Raw genomic sequence first — 14,799 nt, forward strand, 5'->3', positions numbered from 1 at the left:
CTGCAAGAACTACTTAGATAGTTCAATTTATTATATTACTATTACTTTACAATACATTCAACAACACTATTTTTACAATGTCCATAAACATCACTGTTTAACATACACTGCTTATACACACACGTATCACTTTATGTTCACTTATTAGCAAGTTTCTGTATGCCATCTCGTCTCCTTGACTCTCGAGCAATATCTCAAACGGATAAATAGAGAACTCTGGGTAATGTACCCAACACGTAGTTCTAATGTTCACCACCTACGATGTTGGGCGCTGATCATCTTATTTCAGCCCCCTGCGGCCAGGTGGTGCTGACCGCAGTTTTGCATCCTAGAATATATTTATCCATGACTACGTGCTGTTAGTAGAAGAATGAAGGTTTGATTTCTGGTCGATAGTTTAAGATTTGTTAAATACCTAGTGAGTGTAGTTGAGAGATTCTATAATTCGACTTCCTTGTTTCTTTTTTTGAAACTGGGTTATAGCGAAATTTAAATTTGCATTAATTGAACAATTATTTAATACAGTTGACATAGTGTTATAATACGACATTGTGAAAAAATACGAGTTGTGTCAGAAAGTATCCAGTCATTTTGAATATCTCGAGAAGTGGGTGCTCAAAGCCTGTGATATTGCACTGTATTATCCACCAGCATGTATTATGTGGAAAAATTTTGAAGGTACCTGTTGTTATAGAGTCTGTAGTGTCGACAGTGAACTTTATTTGATCCCATGGACTTAACCACCGCCAATTTCGTGAGTTTCTATTGGAAATAGAAACAAAGTATCCCGATATTCCCTACTATACTTCAGTTTGGTGGCTCAGCTGCAGAAAAGTATTACTGAGATTCTTCGAGCTCAGAAAAGAAATTGAAATTTTCTTGAACAAAAAGAAACGGCCCCTGCTCATAATTGCTAACTGTGATTGGATTGGAAGTTGGCTTTCCTTGCAGATATAATCAAGCAACCTTAGGTTACGAGGAGGAGGATTGATTTATGAACTGTATTCCCATATGAAAGAATTCAGAAAAAAATTGATGATTTTTGAATTCCAACTTGTGAACAACAGCATTGTTCATTTCCCGTGCTGTGAAAAATTCAGCATGGAAGGCACAACAGAATTTTCCATTGCTTTTTGGCAGCAAGTTATACACTCTCTTCAACAACAGTTCCAGAACTGCTTTTCTGATCTTGATGTGAATGCAGAGAATATCAAAATTTTCCAAAACCCATTTGAATCCGATGTCCCGCGCCGTAGCATCGCGGTCTAAGGCATCCCGCCTAGGACTTGCGTTACGGAATGCGCGGTGGTTCGAGTCCTCATGGGGGAAGAAATTTTCTCATGAAATTTCGGCCAGTGTATGGGACCAGTGCCCACCCAGCATCGTGATGCACTTGGGGAGCTACGATAGGTAGCGAAATCCGGTTGCGAATACCAGCTATAACGGCTGGGAGGATCATCGTGCTAACCACACGGTACCTCCATTCTGGTTGGATGATCGTCCACCTCTGCTTCGGCATGTGGGCGTGAGGCCAGCAGCCGGCTGGTCGGTCTAGGCCCTTCACGGGCTGTAGTGCCACGGATTATTATTTGAATGCGATGTAGAAAAGTTTTCGCGTGAATTGCAGCTGGAAGCTGTTGCCGTGATGTAATGACATATTGAAGGACTAATACAAGGAAGGTAATTGGTGGATTTTTACGACTTGTCTGTTAAGTGACATATTTTAATTTGAAAGACTTTGCATGGGGATTAATATCAGAGTTTGCATCAATTTATGTGCGTGAAAATACATTTTCAAAAATCAAATATGTCGAATCAAATCATAGATCTGTTACCTGATGAAGTGTGATGAACATTTACATTGTCTTGCTCATTGGAAGCACAAAATTAGAACCTCAAATGTCTCCAATTATAATCACAGAAAACTCAACTTCATTCTTCACATTGAATATAGACCGTTAATATTACATGTACCGTAACAGATAATAGTATGTAATATTTGCGTGTTATATTGCCATGCAACTATGACTAATAACTTGTCAAGTATTAATTGCAGCAGTTATTAATATGTAAGTGTAGGTTTTAGGTCAATAAAACACAAAATTTGAATACTAATGTTATTTATGAGCTTTGTTTATTAGACTTAATTTAAACTTACGTGACTTAGCCCGCGATTCTTTCTCGGATAGTTAATGTGGCTCTCGCTATGAAAAGTTTGGCATGCCCTGGTTCATTGGAACGAAATGTAGATCATAACATCACAGTTTAGTATATACAGTTGCGAAGCTTGGGATGTTTTTTTGCATTTCTCGTGATAGTTGCTAGCCGCTTGGAGCGCTGTGAGTACTAGAAACAATAGACTGTGTCACTGCCATCGTGATCTAATACAGGCCGTAAGGCAGACCATGTGACTCGCTTATCCTGATCACGAAGGGCGGCGTTTCAACCATATAAATTAGTTGGAATGCATAAACGGTAACATACATTTCTCTAAAATGTAGTGTAATTGCATTAATAAAATTTAAAACAATGATTATGAGACACTTCAGACATAAATCACTTGCAAGTTAAGATTAAATATTATTTTTGGTGTGAAAATTACGTTGTTCGTATGTGTAATACTTGCCTTTATTTCGATTAAATATTGCGAAATTCTTGTACCTTCATTTATGCACAATTCAATAATTTTCAGTTGCGCACGGATATTTAGATATGTTGGAATTATACATTATGTTTACTGTCCCAGTTGCCCCTTTCTGTCTAATTTTAGTGGTCTCCAATGCCCTGCCATTCATATAGAAATATTATAGGTTATGTTTACTATATCTTATATTCCTAAATTCGCAATTATACATTATAATTAAGCATAATGTCATGTATGATACTCTGCACATTCACTTTGTATTTTAATACTACAATTGAGTATTGAATTATTGTATTTATCTACTACTTAAGAGACGAAGTAACAATCGTATGTACACTAATTTCATAAGAGTGGTATGATAAATTTTCTGTCTTTATTAAGGAAGGTAGATGTGCTATATTAAATCACAATATAAATTCTTTTTTATTAAACCTCAAAATAGCTTCCATTCGAAACTTAAAATGTTGATGCGAAAAGTTTATTTTAACATGTAAAATTCTCTTCGCATTAAAATAACAGTTTTGTAATTATTTCTGCAACATAGGCTGTTATGCAACAAGATGTAAAGGGAACTTATGGACACATTACACTAAATAAAACTTAGCTATGATACGCAATAAAGTTACAGTATAATAATTCACTGAGCTCCATACACTGAAATAGAAAACCCGAACATATATTACGGCCTGGTCTAGATCGAAAAGGCATTGACTGTGCCGTATTTCACATTGTTGTGAAAAGTTGTGTAAACTGAAATGTTCGTTATCGGTTGTAATAATTGTAAATGGCTAAAATACAATACGAGTAATTTGAATAATAATATGGGACAAGGAGACGTTTGTGGCACTATAAATTCTAAGAAAAAGAGGTCAGAGTTATCCTTCTTCCGAAAGATCCAGGAAGGTGAGTTTATAAAATATAATATATACTTTATGAAAATAATATATAAACCTTATGTATTTCGTATTTCAATAGTGGAAGGAAGGTGTTAATTTTTCAAAAGAACACATTATCAAAAGTACAATACATTTTATCGTCTGCTAGGGAAAGAGTCTGTGATGAGGCGATAGTAGCGATCCTGGTGGCTAGCAACTATCTATGGATGCATATTTCAACTGTCTATGTTTGCATATTTAGTAAGTATTGAGCTTCGCAACTGTATATACTAAACTGTGATAACATGTCAACTGTAGTAAGGCCTGCTCATGCCCTGATACAATTGTGTGAATCTAACAGACCATTCATTTGATAGTGTAAACCTTGGACTTGATAAAGCCCCATGCAACAAATTCTAAAGGGATAAGGTCTGGTGAATGGGAAGCCCACACCTGAGGTGACTTCTCTACCTATCCATCTCTCCATCTCCCTGGAAATGTTCTGTTGAGGTAGTAATGGACATGTCCGTAAAATGAGGACGAGCACCATCTTGCTGGAACACAACAGTATACAATATGCCATCGTGTTGAATCTAGAGTTTCACGAACAGTTCTAACATGTCTAGGTAGATGTTGTCCATTACTGATTTCTCAAAAAAAAAAAAAAAAAAAAAACAACAGTTTTGAGTTAATCAAACCCAACCAAACATTCACTTTTGGTGTATCACGTTCCAATGTGGCATGTGACTAATCATAAGCTGTTTGGCTGTTTTCTTTCTGTAATTTCTCACACACATGGAAAGCAGCTTCATCAGAGAATTAAATGTTTTCCATTAAATTCCCGTTATCTACAGTCTCCAGGGCTCTATTCCACAAAAGTGTGGTCTAATACATTATTAGTTATTAGTCAAAGTTCTTGTATAGTATGGAGTTGTAAATTTCTGTTCCACAAAATAATGTAAAACAGTTGTATAGTATTAGTGACGTCATAAAAGTGTACGGCAGAGGAACTGGAGTAGCCCTTTCTGAGCCAGTGACCCAACCAATTCCTTTTTCTCTTCCGGATCAATTTGAGCATCATTCTTTCTTCACCCATTCTTTCCAGTACATCTTCATTTCTTATTCTGTCTGTCAGAGTGCTGCATTGGAGTTAAATCGCTCGCTTGAACTTGGTCGAGTGTTGCACCCTCGAGTGAGATACGATCGGTCGTGATACGCTCATAATAAATAGAAGCACAGTACAAGGTCATCTCACCGACATGTTTTATCATGTATGGAAGGCGACAGATAAGATACACATATGTTTTGCTCACACAGTGAAAATAAGGCTTTATTTTCTGCGTTTATGACAAACTTTTAATGGAACAGTCAATGGAACGTACCAAAACAGGAAATATAAATAAAATAGTATGAAAAACTTCGATATACAGTTATTATTGCTAATTAATAATTATTCACTATTTTATTTACCACATATATAATATGATAGGTCCACACATAGTGTTCCGCCTATATACTGCGACAATGTAGAAACGTTTTACAAAATATTATTGATATAGCGGTAGATTAATAACAATATTAATACAGAGATAACGTCACAGAAAATATAATAAAACGAATAATCATGCTGCACAACTGTTACAGACGCAAAGATTGATACGCTAATTATTAGAGATTATTATTATTATTATTATTATTATTATTATTATTATTATTATTATTATTATTATTACTAGAAAACTTGATACAGTTCTTGCATTATTGTGATTGTGTTCTCCATTTATAATAATTACATTTGCATCCAATAGCATCTATCAGATGTGGCAAAAACAAAATCACTCCTATGTGGAAAAAAAAAAAAAGAAAAACATTTACCTACAACATTTATATTACATTTTAAAGCAAGTTTTGCAGTTGAACTATGGAGAGGTTAGTTAAACACTGCAAAGTTTTGAAATGATAAACATCTATGATGTTACTACATAGTTCATCACTGTAACAAGAACGAATGTCTAATGCTCGGCTTATACCGTTCGAGGATTTATCGCTTGTGACAATTTTACCCATCATGCATGTGTGCTACCTATCGGATTATGCTATGAACTACTTGGCGCTCGAGCGAAAACGTCCGATGCAGACCTCTGCTGTCTGTCATTTCACATATTCCATTCTTCTCCATATCCACATTTCAAATGCATCTAGTCACTTCTCTTCAGTTCGTTGTAATGTTAACGTTTCTGCACCATACACTGTCACACTCCATACAAAGCACTTCACTTCTCTCAACCTTAGTTCTTTTTCCAGACGTCCACAAAAAATGCTCCCTTCTCTATTAAAAGCTTCCTTTGCCATTGCTATCCTCCTTTTGACTTTATTATTTAGTGTTCCCAATTCCTTTTCCCTTCCTCCAAGCAGTTTGACAAGATATATTAACAAATTTTATTGGTAAAGGTATGCCCCTTTAGATGCCATGAAGGCACATTGGGAGCATGGGGTAGAGCTACATCCTTTAATGACCTCTTCACTAGAATGATGTGCTGTGGTCGACACCACGCTCTGACTGCCCTTTACCCCTGGAAAAGATTCGGTACACGAATTGACAGCAGGTGATGCTGGAGGTTTTGGTGGTGAGAAAAATCCTGCCACCACTTACGATTGAAACCGAGACCTTCCAGTTCGTAGCCAGTTACTCTACCAGCTGAGCTACTCGGCTACAAACAAATTGTATCAAGTATGTGAATTTCAACAATCTATTGTTGGATTTAATTCTCCAAATGAGTAGTAAAAATAGGAAAGTTATGTAGAGAGTCTCAGTATTTTAAAGGAGTGTCAATTTCCAGGAAAAAATTAGTATGTGGATTAATACTTCATACCAGAGTTCCTCTTTCGTTATATTGTGTCCTACTGAGTGGGACAAACTTACAAAAGTCGGTCCTCTAAACATGAACAAATAAAATTGAGAATTGAAAAATGTCTGCCCGAAATTTGTATTTGACTTATTGAAAGTAATGTTAAATATATAGGAATATGGTACTGAATACTCCTGTCTGCAGTTTGAGAGAGATGACACCAAGTATCTTGAAAAAGATTCGAGATTTGAAAACTCGAATGTTCGTGCTTTTCTCGTCATTCGAATCTTTAAAAAAAAAAAAAAAAAAAAAAAAAAAAAAAAAAAAAAACTTTGAAAAGATTAGTTTTAATTTCATTGATTCAGCAAACTATGCCAGAAGTGCTGAATCTGATATTTTTACAATTTTTTTTTCTTAACCCATTTCATAAAACCCATATTTTCTGTATAAAGCCTTTGATTTTTCAGCCAGTAGACTTGAAATTTGTGTTTGCTACCTCACGAATTTCATCTTGTAAACGCCTGAATTATTAGATCACTCATCTTGCAGTGAATTAAAAACTTACTGTGAATTGAAAACTTATTTATTGACTGGTTCTTTTAGTGTAACATGTTTCATGGTCGAAATTCCCACATCGAGCCTTCTTTTGGTAAACTGCTCCTGACATCACCATTGCCTGGTTTCTTATTTATAGACCTATTTCTAGGTTTATTTACAATCCTGCATATCTAGAACAGTGTTGTCAGGAATGCTCTATGAAATTTCCTTGTTCCCAAAAATTCGCTCTTCACAAAAGTGTCATACAAAAATAATCATTGTTCCAATGCTTACCATATTCTCATCGTGATCATACTCAATAACCTATAAACTTTTTTTTTGACCTGGAATAACCCATAATATTTTTTGTCTATCTTGAAGTGCACGTGATTTTCAATAGGCAGGTTTTTTTAGAATTGTGTTTTATTACCGAAATTTACGTTACATGTTTCATGGGCAATACTTCTTTACTGAAAGGTGCGTGACATATCTTGCTGCCAGAGTAGCAGTTTGTCACTTCGGAGTATGTATGATCATAACTTTCTTATGTTAAATATTATTAACGTACCTTGTTAACATGTTTCGACCTATTTTCGATCGTCTTTGGAACTGGTCGTTGTTGGTCTTGGCACCTCTTATTTCCTGTGAGGGTGCGTTCGTAGTGTAGAGTCAAAGAGTGTATGTGTTTTGAAATTGAGTTGTGTGTTGAGAATATCGTTGGGGTGTGTTTTCGTGTGTCTGTATATTTCATATTGTTCTAGTGTGTTGAGTTTCTGGCTTTTTGGTTGGATGTGCAGTATTTCCATGTCTGTGTTGATGTCTTTGTAGGTGTGGTTGTCATTTGTGATGTGTTCTGCATATGTGGAGGTGTTTTGTAATTTTGTTATGGCTGTGATGTGTTCTTTGTAACGTGTTTGAAATGATCTGCCTGTCTGTCCTATGTAGAAGTTGTTGCAGGTGTTACATTTGAGTTTGTATACGCCTGTGTGGTTGTATTTGTTTGTTTGTGTGTTGAGATGTTTTTGTAGAGTGTTATTTGTTCTGAATGCGATGTTGTAGTTCAAACGAACAAATACAACCACACAGGCGTATACAAACTCAAATGTAACACCTGCAACAACTTCTATATAGGACAGACAGGCAGATCATTTCAAACTCGTTACAAAGAACACATCACAGCCATAACAAAATTACAAAACACCTCCACATATGCAGAACACAACACAAATGCCAACCACACCTACAAAAGACATCAACACAGACATGGAAATACTGCACATCCAACCAAAAAGCCAGAAACTCAACACACTAGAACAATATGAAATATACAGACACACGAAAACACACCCCAACGATATTCTCAACACACAACTCAATTTCAAAACACATACACTCTTTGACTCTACACTATGAACACACCCTCACAGGAAACAAGAGGCGCCAAGACCAACAACGACCAGTTCCGAAGACGACCAAAAATAGGTCGAAACATGTTAACAAGGTACGTTAATAATATTTAACACAAGAAAGTTCTTATCATACATATTCCGAAGTGATACAGTGTTAAAAGTTGTGTAATCAAGATGTATAGTTTATGTCAGTCAGCTACCTTATTAGAACTATTCAGTGGCTTAAAAATGGCACTACATTTACCAATAAATCTGGAAGTAAAGTATTTTAATATTTTCTCTCTATATAGGCAAAAATAGTAGACACCACCACTCTGAACTACTACTATAAATTGTGATACATGGTATAGCTATCCAATTCGTTTATCTATAATGTTAAAAATTCCTACTGCTTTGGTGTTTCAGGAGTGCATTAAACAGCATGAAAGAGATATGGAGCTTTCATTTGCAGTAGCCCGTTCGAAGGACAAGACTTGTGGTGTATGCTTTGAAGTTGTAATGGAGAAACCACCTCGTGAACAGAGATTTGGAATTCTTCCGAATTGTAATCACTGTTTCTGCTTAACATGTATTCGGAAATGGCGACAAGCAAAGCAATTTGAGAACAAAATAATCAGGTAATTATATAAAATTCAATGGTAGTCACAGTATCATTCATTTTAATTTAGTTGAATGTATTCTCTTTTTTTTCATATTGAATGTGAAGTGAACCTGGAGTTATTGTGTATTTGATGTGGTTACAACCCACAAAATTAGGGAATTACATAGTGCTGAACAGAGAACAACTCATCTACCAAGACACACTGCATTTGTTGACCTCTTACATCTGTATTACGAGAAGAGTGTTTTATCGACAATGTTGCCGGACTTCTAAAACTTCAAACTTAATTTCCTAATTAACCGTGCATTTAATCAGAAAACGTAGTATTTATTTATTTATTTCATCAATCTATGTTCACGTCATGGCGGATTAGATGTATTCAGTTCTTAATCTGCCATCACTCTCAATACAAATATAACAAAAACTAATACATAATGAACCTATAAGTATCCTCTGTTTACAATAATAATAATAATAATAATAATAATAATAATAATAATAATAAAACTAATAATAATAATAATAATACACAACTAATAATAAGTATAGCTCATGCATTTAAAACTCCTAACCTTAGCTTTTTCATTTTATGCTCAATCTCTTAAGAATTATTCTGTTAACTTCATTGACTACTCTTCGTAGTTTCTTATCGTGTGACTACTCAACATTTATAATTCCATCTCCGTTAGAGCTTTGACTTTCTCTTCCCATCTAATTTTAACTCTAAACAGAAATTTTCCTAATTTATGCAGAGTCCTGGCGTTTAGGTGACCATTCATTTTTTTATAAGCTACTATAGCGTTTATTTGTAGAAATTTTTTATCTACCCAACTGTGTCTCAAATCATTCGGTGCCTGACACTTTAACGCAATATGCATTAAGTCTTCAGCTAGTCCACACAAAGGACATTTATCCTTCTCTACGTTCCCTCTCTTATTCTTGAGTCTCCAGATACCCAATCTCCACCATGCCATTCCCGTTCTCTCTTCCCTTGAATTTAGTCTAACATATTCTTCCTGTTCCCAAAACTGCTTAACCTCCCTATAGTATTTTAGTGATCCTAGGTCTTTAATATTACTAAAAATATCTTGTCTCGAAATTTCGTTTGCCCTCTCTTTTACTATTCTTCCAATAGTTTTTGTGTTTGTAGACCCTAGTTCTCTCCATAGCCAATTTAGACCTAATCTGTTTATTTCTCGTTCCAGCTCCTTCAGCCAATTCGATTTCCAATTAGCGGCTTTCATACAAAAGATACATGTTTTCATAACTGCCGAATCATTCCTACACAGAATATTACCTAAATATTTGATTTTTCTTTCTAGAATAATTCCCAGACTCGAATCGGTTCCCATCTCTAGTAACGCTGCCAGGTTAGAAGCATTCTCCGGTATTCCTAGAAATTTTTTACACATTTTGGCTCTTACTTTATCGATGTTTCTGCTGGATAACCTACTACTCCAGAAAACGTAATATAGATTTTCTATTCATTTAAGTGTACCCTATCGTCCTTTTCAATCAGCAAGGTTATTTCACTTCCACCCTGTATATAGAGGAAATTAAAGCCCAACTTTGTTCAGTGGTGCCAACTTACATGGACCCGAGCCCACCCAATAATTTGTCGTGTTATTATCATTATTATTTAAGCAATTTATTTGTATTAACTTATAACTCAAGTGTTTGAGCCCACCCAGTGTTCTACAAAAGTTGGCACCACTGTTTTTGTTCCCCATTTCCTTAAAAGTTGATGGATCAAGGTTTCACTGTATTTCATATGCATTGGCTTGTACATTTTGGAATATGAAAAAAAATCTCTCAAATAGTTAGGAAGAATTGTTGTAAACAAAGGAGTAGATGGAGAGGCAGACAGATGTTAACACCAAAAGACACTTTTTCAGTATTAGAGCTGCTAGTAACACGATTACTTTGAAAATCTCGAAATGGTTTGTAGTAGCCTCACAGTGCTTCCTCTTCATTTTTCATATAATGAGAAAATGAAAATTTGTAATTTATACTCTGTGACAACATCAAATGTATCGAGATTCTCTCTCTTTCTCTCTTGGTTTCCTCCTCTTTCCATACTTTCTTTTTTTTTTTGTGTGATTTATTGAAGCGTACACATTGTTAGATCCTTACGGTGAAATGAGCGTTGAGTGACTTCCGCCAAATTTGGAATAGACACCGACTGACTTGAACTGCCAACATAGGAAACAAAAAATCACTACCTGTTCAAGAGTGCCACACTCAATCGCTTTCACCTTCATCTTGATAATAAAAGCCTAAACTAACCTAACGTAACCTAATCTGTTACTAAAATCCTAAACTAACTTAACCTGTCACAGATTCGCCTATACAAGGCATAAGAAAAGCCTAAACTACCCTAACCTAACCTGTCACAGTTTCGTATATGCAAAGCATAATAAAAACCTAAACTAACCTAACCTAACCTAACCTAACCTAACCTAACACTAAAATCCTAAACTAACCTAACCTAACCTGTCACAGATTTGCCTATGCAAGGCATAACAAAACTCTAAACTACCGTAACTCAACCTGTCATAGCACTCCATTTTCTTACCTCTACACACTTCCCTGAAAATGATCGAATTTCTATCCCACTGGAACATTGGAAACTAGTGTGAAACGTTCGTAATGTTTCGTAAGTCATGTTGGTACGACATGTAAGACGGCTGAAGATGCATATATCTGCAATAGGAAAAGAAGTCACTCAATGCTTGTTTAACCGATCCTTACTGATGATATAGTAACATATTATGCTGTTCATTGAATTGTTAAGGTTTGTGTTTATGTATTGGTAACAACATTACAAAATAAAAAGTGTGGGATTTTATTCTGGTCGTCCATAATTGTGTTGGAATTCTTTTTCCATAGTAAAGTCTGGATAATACTGTCTTATTATTAACTTTATGCTTGACCATGCCGAAATGTACTAATTATACACCTGGTAGCAGTCCTTTAATGCATGTCATTAAAGTACACCTACTCATTAAAGTAAAGGGCTTCAGCCAATGATAACTCAGCTTACATGTGTTCAGCCAATGAGAAGTCAACTTTGTACTGTTATAAAACCGCAAGTATCGATTATTCTCGGATGTGCAATTGAAAGAGAATTAGCGAAAAGTCACGGAGACTGAAATCCAATACTGTCGCAGAAGGTTATGTTCTGTTACTATAATAATTAGCGTTAATTGTAAATAATATTCAAATAAATTCAATTTCTCATCTCGTTTTTCAATGTCTAATTCAATAATTAAGGTTATATGAAGTTCAACGGGATTATACATCAAGGTCAATGACATTATTGTTCCTCGGAAAAAATCAATACTTTCGCGTCTGCGCACATCTCACAATTCACGACCTAGAACAAGGTCACTTCCGATCTTGTCAGATACAAATAAAATGTATACATCTGAATGCCGGTAATTTCAAGTTAGAAATATGGTCGAGCATAAAAAGTCATATGAAACTCGCCTATAATGGTAATTAAGAAGCTCGTATGAAAATTATGAAACTTGCGCTCGTTTCATAAACATCCATCCTCACTTTCTTAATTACTATCATTATAGGCTCGTTGCATAATGTACTATTATTGACGTCTTTCTTATTGTTGCCATTGTTTTCAGGGCATGTCCAGAGTGTCGGGTTACTTCTGACTTCGTATGTCCCAGCATGTACTGGGTTGATACAAAAGAGGAGAAAGAGAAATTGATCAAAGACTACAAAGGTGCTCTCAGGTAAATATGTGATTTCAGCAGATGATTTTGGTTTCGTTGTCGTATTTGCAGTTTATGTATGTTCACATTCTCCTCTGAAAGATCATGTAGAAAAATGAACGATTTTCTTTTTCAGAGTACAGTATTCTATTCACACATTCTAATCAAAATAAGTTGAAAAGCATTACGGTAGTTCAGGCAAGATACGAGTTTGTACCAAAAGTTCCCGAAATGCCTCAATAAATGGAATTACACCATGTCTGGACCTTACACACCACCATCGCCTTCGAAATAGTCCCCTTGTGAGTGTATACACTGTTTCCAAGTATTGAATGCCATTTGGAAGTCCTTTTTTGAGAGCTTGTTTAGCACCTCCTGCGATTTTGCTTTAATGTCCTCAACTGTCTGAAATCTTCGACCTTTCAAGTTGATTTTCATCTTCGAGAACAAAAAGAAGTCCCACAGGGCTAAATCTGGCGAATATGGTGGATGAGGAACAGTTGTCATTTTATTTTTCTCCAGGAAGTCTTTGCACGATGAAAGCTGTACTGTACTCCAACCACGAGAAAGTCTTTGGGGACTGAGACGAAGTGGGGTAATGCTGTGAGTGAATGTTGATGTCATAAGATGTCATAAGGTTACACGCGTGGGTACTCTTATCTCTATTGGCTAGCTCTCACAGCACAAACCATAACATTGATACAGACATATTGATACTACCCTAGTTACAAAATTAGATCACTGTTAATCTCCTGGTCTTTTAATTTCCATACAGGAAATAACATACGCAGGAGAGCGCATGGTTTTTAAACTGATGTTATAACGGTAATATTATCTATCTACTTCGTTCCAATAGATGATGCAATAGTAAGCACATTCCTTTCACAGTTGATCTCCTGTTTGGAGAACAGTATGTGGCCTTGCATTCTTGTGATGGAGAAACCAATTGCCTGTGCACCACATTTCCAGACTTTCCTCATGTTCTCCCTCAACCACCTCAAGACGTCACGATAGAACACCGTCAGCAGAAGGAAAAAACTCCTTATGAATAATCCCTTCGATGTCGGAAAAACACACGAGTATGGACTTCACATTGCTCTTCACTTGATGGGCTTTTATGGGGTGGGATGAAGATGAACTTTTCCATTGAGAAGACTGCTGGTAGGTTTCGGGGTCATAGCCATAATCCCAACTTTCATCATCTGTGACAACCTTGGAAAGGAAGTCTGGGTCTACATGAAGCTGATTCTGAAGATCCCTGCAGACTTCCAGGCGATGCTGTCTCTGCTCAACACTCAGTAGTCGCGGAACGAACTTTGCTGCAATCCTTCTCATGTTGAGTTCATCGGACAAAATCCTCTGGCATGTGCCATATGATAGTCCAACAAAGTCGCAGACGTCGTGGATGGTCTGCCTGCGATCTTGCACGATCACAACCCGAACAGCAGTGACATTTTCGGGTGTAATGCCAGTTGATGACTGTCCAGAATGATCGTCATCAACTGATATTTAGGCATTTTTAAAATGCTTGAATCACCTGTAAGTTTGGTCTGGCATAGAGCATCGTCTCCAAATGCTTGCTTTAACATTTTATGTGTTTCTGCAGCAGTTTTTCCGAGTTTGAAACAAAACTTTACTCAGTTGTGCTGCTCCCTCAATTCTGTCATTGTGAAATCGCAATGTAAATAACACATAACAAACGAAAAACGCTCACAAATACTAAATGCGTCAACTCAGAACGAAGCCGCTTGGCACATTGACTCACAAGAGATGTGTGAAGTGTCACCTAGCGAAATTTTGTTGTACTAGCGCTCAGTCGCATGCCACTTATTAATTTCGGGAACTTTTGGGTACCACCTCATATTTGACTTAAATTAAATATTTCTTAAAGATGTATAATATTTTGAAGGTGTGCTTGAGTCTGTTTGATTAGAATCCTGTTCACTTGTCTTTTATTTTCAACTAAAAAAAAAAATGAACGTATGTAGGCATGAATATTTACACAGTATCGTGAATTTCAAGAAAGTTATCAGTTTGTTCCCAAATGGTTGAAAGGGGCCTTTCTCCATAGCATAACTTTCAGAATAGAGTCACATAAAGCATATAAAATAATTATAAATGATTGATTCTATGGACATAAGAAGTAGTTACCT

At 36.0% G+C, this 14,799-nt stretch overlaps 1 protein-coding gene across 5 annotated transcripts in view; it reads left to right on the plus strand.

The window, feature by feature from the left end:
- LOC138708166 (probable E3 ubiquitin-protein ligase makorin-1) overlaps positions 1 to 14,799 on the plus strand; it is an 83,057-nt gene that overhangs the window by 38,561 nt on the left and 29,697 nt on the right. For all 5 annotated transcript variants that reach the window (XM_069838425.1, XM_069838424.1, XM_069838422.1 and 2 more), the window contains 2 exons: positions 8,720 to 8,931; positions 12,557 to 12,667. In XM_069838425.1, the coding sequence (XP_069694526.1) occupies positions 8,720 to 8,931; positions 12,557 to 12,667 (323 nt within the window). The remainder of the gene's footprint in view (positions 1 to 8,719; positions 8,932 to 12,556; positions 12,668 to 14,799) is intronic.

Source organism: Periplaneta americana, chromosome 10 (assembly GCF_040183065.1).
Source record: "Periplaneta americana isolate PAMFEO1 chromosome 10, P.americana_PAMFEO1_priV1, whole genome shotgun sequence".
Taxonomy (NCBI): Eukaryota; Metazoa; Arthropoda; class Insecta; order Blattodea; family Blattidae; genus Periplaneta; species Periplaneta americana.